Source organism: Malaclemys terrapin, chromosome 2 (genome assembly GCF_027887155.1).
Source record: "Malaclemys terrapin pileata isolate rMalTer1 chromosome 2, rMalTer1.hap1, whole genome shotgun sequence".
Classification (NCBI taxonomy): Eukaryota; Metazoa; Chordata; order Testudines; family Emydidae; genus Malaclemys; species Malaclemys terrapin.
This window is the reverse complement of record NC_071506.1, coordinates 40,473,861-40,479,860: the sequence shown is the minus strand read 5'-3', so window position 1 is coordinate 40,479,860 and position 6,000 is coordinate 40,473,861. Positions and strand designations below refer to the sequence as shown.

At 44.9% G+C, this 6,000-nt stretch overlaps 1 protein-coding gene across 5 annotated transcripts in view; it reads left to right on the top strand.

The window, feature by feature from the left end:
* Positions 1-1,665: 1,665 nt before the first annotated feature.
* Positions 1,666-6,000, top strand: part of MATN2 (matrilin 2) — a 114,240-nt gene continuing 109,905 nt past the window's right edge. For 2 of the 5 annotated variants that reach the window (XM_054017270.1, XM_054017269.1), the window contains exon 1: positions 1,667-2,034. In XM_054017270.1, the coding sequence (XP_053873245.1) occupies positions 1,713-2,034 (322 nt within the window). In that variant the 5' untranslated portion in view covers positions 1,667-1,712. Of the gene's footprint in view, positions 2,035-2,425; positions 2,567-6,000 lie in introns of those variants that run through there. The other 3 variants (XM_054017268.1, XM_054017271.1, XM_054017272.1) reach the window with 3 other exon arrangements.

The following is a 6,000-nucleotide window of genomic DNA, read 5'->3' as shown; positions in this document are numbered from 1 at the left end:
AAGTTGACTAATGAAGGCACTTATATTGAATCCTTAAGTGAAGAGAACAAGAAGTGTTTGTTAAACCAACTGAAAAAGTACACAGACTTGATTCTTACAAATCTACAACAGTGACAGTTGAGTGGAGTGAGGCACTATCAGCAATGGAGCTGCCATGTGATCAGGACAGAATAGAGAATTTGAACACAGAATGCAATATCGTACAATGAATGAAGATTTGACTTCAACTTCTTTTTTATCATCACCAGAGGCTCGACCCGATCTTTGTGCTGTTTCCTGGGATGAAAGAAGTAGGAATTAATTTCTTTCCCAGTCACAACAGCTATAGTTGAGTGTTAGTTTTTCATCCTGGAATAGAATTTTGTGTTCTGAAAGAAATTGCCTTCTGCCTGATCATGTGAATGAACTCATTAGCATATCAATTGAAGGAGTTGGAAGTACTGGACACACAAGAAGTTATCAAAGATGAATGCACTACATTCAAAAAGTTCGTTAACAGAGCTGTGAAAAATTACAGCAAGAAACCAACAAGGATGTAGATGTAGTGCTTGAGTATCCAACTTTAATTTGTATGATTATTTTAAAACATGAGTTAAATCTAATTAAATGGTCCTGAAACATTTTTCAGCTTTTACTATGGTGCCATACATCCCACCTTCACCCTCATGGTCTCACCCCCCAGCCATCACCTCTCCTGTAAATTCAAACTCCCTTCCTCCCAAATTTCAATTCCTGGGGAAAATACTGGTACAAATAAATACTGATGGTAATGAAACAGAACTCAATAGTAACTGCTCAGAATTTATTTTTAAAGTGATGAGATTGATCAACTATTACTTTAAATATTCACTTTTATTTTGTTGTTCCCTTTGGATAGAGGCAAGATTAAAGCCCCAGAGATTTGGCTCTCCCCTTCAGTTTGAGACTTACAGATGGTTTGTGCCCCATTTCTATAGATCAGGGTCTTGTCTTTTCTATTCTATTTGCCTCTGTCATTTGTTACTGGGTCTATCACAACAGCCAACTCTGAAAGAAAGATATTTCTTTTCGTGTTTCCATGTTAGGGTCTCCCAGTTGTAGTCCCTGGGTGCAGAGTGATGCACTTAGGATCCATTTCCTTTGCATACCTTAGAGGCTGTGAGTTGTTTCTCCTACAAATCTTTCACTGAAAGTAGCTTTTATGATTAAAAACATGTGCCTGCCCTTAAGTAACTGTTGAAAGCACAGACAAATTTTCTAAGTGTTTGAACTCAACAATTCATGTGTGCTTTTTGTAACCTAAAATTGCAGCGCTCTGCTTAGAGCTTGCTACCTGGTAGTGGTAAAATGGCTAGCTTGCCCTCTTGCCAATTGGACTTGAGCCCCTTAGGCCCTCTGTGTGCCAGAAGGAAGAAATCACAAGTTATTTGGACTAACAAAGGTAGTGACTCAAGTCTTTTCTTGCATAACAAAGTTGTAGCTGTTGCTATAAAGCCCATGTCCAGATTTTTCCATCTAAGCAATTTATTATTTAGCAGGCTTCACTCCAGTGTTAACTAACAAACAATCCTTACCCCATCTGATCCCTTTACTTTACTAGGTCTGCAATCTGCTTCCCCTACAGAAACTCCCACAGCCTCCATGCAGACAGAGAAACCACGTCTGAGGGCAGGAAGACCGCATGATTCACTGGGGACGGTTTGCTTTGGCCCTGGAGGTGCTTCGTGTGGGGAATGGGATTTCCATTTCCCAGCGTTTCCTTTGGTGGATTTCCCTGGCAAGGAATCACTAACTGCGCCGGCCTGGTGCCAATGGCTGACGCTCAGATCAGAGGCTGGGAGAAGAAGGATGCTGCTGATCCTGGACTGAACTTCTGGTGCCCGGGAAAACCAAACCGCTCCCAGTTTCCACGACGAGCTGAGGCTTCCTGCCCCGCTCCTGAGAGGAGATTCCCTGTGGCCGGGAAAGCCTCTCCTGCCGGGGATCGCAAGGAGCCGCGACAGGAACTCCCCCCAGCCTCTGCTGTGCAGAAAGCACGTTCCTCAGCAGAGCCAGGTCTGAGACACGCAATAACGGGGTGGGGGTACGGCGGGGGGCGGAGGCATCTCCCAGGAGCCGAGCTGGCAGCTGCGCTAGCCCGGGGTCAAGCAGGGGATCCCGGGGCCCTCCTGCAGGGGCGGCGGCCCCAGGGGCTCTCCCGGCACCCACTGAGGGACTGGCTCTGGGAGCACGTTCGGCCGGGCTTCAGTTGGCCTCACGCGTGTCGGGGGGGGGGGCAGTGTCTCCTTCCTCCCCCGGCCGGCACAAGGGTGTGGGGCCCTTCCCCCGCGGCGAGCCCGGGAGGAGATGAGCCGAGTCTAACTTCGAAACCGGGCGCTCCGCCGCTTCCGAGAGAGCCCCAGCCAGCCGAGCGCCCCCGCGTGCGCGCAGACAGAGCCGTCCCGGCCCCCGCCCACAGCGGCGGGCGGCTCTTCCCCGGCCTGCCGCGCTCCCCGGAGGGCGCTCGCCGGCTCTGTGCGGAGCGCCCCGGCTTTCGCCCTCAGCCTGCCCGGGCTCGCAGGCAGCAGCCGCCGGGCCAGCGCCGCAGGTAAGCGCCGTCTCTGCCCCGCTGCACCCTGACAGCACAACGCTCCGCGGGTAGAGCCCGGCTGCGCGGGGACCTGCGCGGCTCCCCCCTGCCCTTCCCCGACGGGCACGAGCAAGCCTTGGGGCGCAGCGCCCCGCCAGAGCGCAGAGCTGCGGAGCCCGCTGGGCTACAGGTGTGGCTGGGTCAGAGCAGGGCTGGAACCGAACAGCTCCTGAGCGGGCGGGGAGCGGGGGAGATCTAGCTCCCTGTCTGAAGTCTACAGCCGCTACCCAGTTCCAGCGCTGGGGTTTGAGATGGACTCTCCAGATGCATAGCTGGGCTTGGCAGCATTAGCTTGTATCGGTGCATACACCAGCTGGTGAAATAATAGTTCCATTGAGGATACTTGAAATTTACAGAGGCAAAGAAAGAAAAATGCTGCTTGAGAACTTCTTAGAGTTGGATTTAAGGATATTTACTGTGTATCTTTTGACGTGTGATGTGGACAATTTGTGTTGTAATGGTTATAAAGCTTTAGCTTTTTGAATCTCAACCTCTACTGTCATTAAATAACTATCTGCTCCTCCCAGCATCTGACACCTGTCCCTACTTTCCCACAACTGTGAAAATTTAAATGGATAAAAATAGAAAAAATGCTTAAAACTCAAACTTTGGGGCAATTGTGAACGTGTACATCAATAAAAACTGAAAAGAATGCTTAAAAATAAACATTGAGATTATCAACTGAAATTAGAAATAAAAGAAATCCTCACATTCTGTCAAACCTTTTTATAGAGGAGTCAAGAAGATTAATTGGTGCTTAGAGTTCTGGCTTGAAAGAGCTACCTGCCCTGCCTCTCTTATAGACAACCAGATCCTTGCTACTATTTTTAGGTACTATAGGGCAGTAAAAAATAGTCACACTGAATCCCCCATAGAGCCCACATCCCCAGCTAGAGCCTACACCCCCAGCCAGAGCCCTCACCCCCCGGACCCCAATCCTTTTCCCCAGCCCTGAGCCCCCTCCCACACTCCAAACCCTTCAGCCCCACCCCTTCCACCTGAATTTTGTTGTGTGTCACACATCACCTCCATATTGGTGAGAGATGCCTCTCCCCCAGCCCCAAACCTGCCACGTCTGGGGGAGAGGCGCCCCTCCCCCGGCCCCAACCCAGCCCCAGACCTGCCGCCTCAGACCCAGAGCTGCTGCGGCCAGGAGAGGCGCCTCTCCCCTCCAGCCCAGGTGCTGCTGTGGGGAGTAAATGTGAAAACACCATTAGCAACTTCTGTTTTATATTTATAACTGTATTTTGTATGTAATGAAAGAGCTAATGTGTATGGGCCTCACTGCTTTCTCCTGCACAGTCTCAGAACAGCTCAATGGTGTGTCATAAACGCTATACTGTAGCTAAAGGAGATACTCCTTTGAACTCAGGTGGTAGGGGCCTATGCTTTTGGAGTAGGAGAATCTGAGTTATGTCCCCAGTTTCCGCTGTAAAGTTCTGTGTGGTCATGGTGCAGAGAATTATGACAACTATGAAGTCCTGAGTAGACACAGATTTTTAAGTTCTAGTATTAACTGTGTTGTTTAATATTGAGGAGTGAAGAGGAGAGGAATGTATTTTACCAGAGCAGGCACATAAGTGTATTTCTTCATTTTTTTGTGCTGTCAAACAACTAACTGACACTCCTGCCACCACACAGATAGCTACAGTTCAGTGGTGGGTGAAGTGACTCCATAGCCTATCCTATATTCAATATGATTATGAATTATGTAAGACTAAGCGCCCAGTTTTATGGGGCCATTCACGTACTTCAGTATCTTATGTAACATTTAACATTTACGTTGGTCTTAGGTTTTGTAAAAACTTGTTTTTACTACTACTACTTACTGATGTAAATTTGGGGGCAAATTTGACCTCACAATAACTGTTTAATAGTTGACCAAAAGTATATATGATATTTTACAGTTATATATTATCCTTAAACTCTTTACAAATGGCTCATCGCTGAATCGTGGCCACCTCTGGGGTAAAACATAGGAACTGTTTTGTCAAGACAAAAAAATAGTTCTGAAGAACACTGTAGCCAGTTGAAATGGCAGGGGAATATAAATTAAGTAGAATATATTTAGTTAATCTGGAAAATAGCCAGTTGATGATACTCTCTAGCCTCATGAAAATTGTTCTGGGATCTTCAGTGACCACAAATGGTCAGGATCTCAGTTTTAGAAGACTGCATTTCAGTATCATACTGACCCCTAACATGATGCTGGACATTAGGTTAGTGTTAACTCAGAGGGGAAGAATGCAACCTACTGATTTACAAAGCACTTTCTGAAGCATTTGGCTTTTCTTCTTAGGCCACCATTCAAGAAGTGAACAGGCCTGACTCTGTTTAGCTTGAGAGATTGGAAAAAAAATCATATGGGATTTGGTATGCCTGCCCTAATAAGGAACACTAAGATAGAAGGCATAGTTTTAACAAATCCCAACACGTCTAGGGATAAGGAACTCTAATAATGGGCACAGTGAGACATGCATATGATTTTTCTATGAAAACTGAAATCTTTGAAACCGAAAACAGCTTTAATCATATTCCATACTATTTCCTTCAAACATGTGTTTTAAAATCTAGATTTTTAAAATTTGGCTTTATATAATATATAATTGTGTGTGTGTGGGTATGTGTGTGTGTGTGTATATATATATATATATATATATATATATATATATATATATATATATATATAAAAAATTATTAAAACTAAATCTGATGTACTTCTATGTTAAGTTTTTAATAAAGAAAATACAACATTAGGCTGGTTATGTGAGGCTGCAATTAAGGCCCTAATCCTGCAGATATGCACATGCTTAACTACTTCTATAAGTAGTTCCATTGACTTCAGTAGGACTACTCATGAGTAAAGTATAATGCATGCTTAAATGTGTGCAGGACTGAAGCCGAAGAATATAATAGTAAGGGATATTTTAGGCAGCTTATACAAACTAGAGGAAGACTAATCAGATATAAAGAATCTAGTATGATTGGTACACTCTACTCAGGTGAGGAGAAAACACCAACTGCCACTATTTCACATATAATCAGACCACTAATGACAGATTATTCTAATTGATAAGGCATGCTCACAATTCAACTTTGTTTACATTATAAATAAGGAGTATCTGGAATGCACTACTTCATATCCTGAACATTTTAGGCAGATGGTGGTGTTCAGTTCACCCTTTCTTCAACCTGACTTAGCAGCATAGGGGTCAGTATGGATAAGATAGCATGCCTGTTTTGTTTTTTTTAAATAGAGCCTTCAGTTTGTAACTAAGTAGCTGTACTTTAGGAGACAAAACTGAACAGCCAACTTGTATTATATGTCACATAATATGCACTTTACAAATATAGTGCCTTTTCAGAGTGGACAAAACTAAATTTCTCAGCAC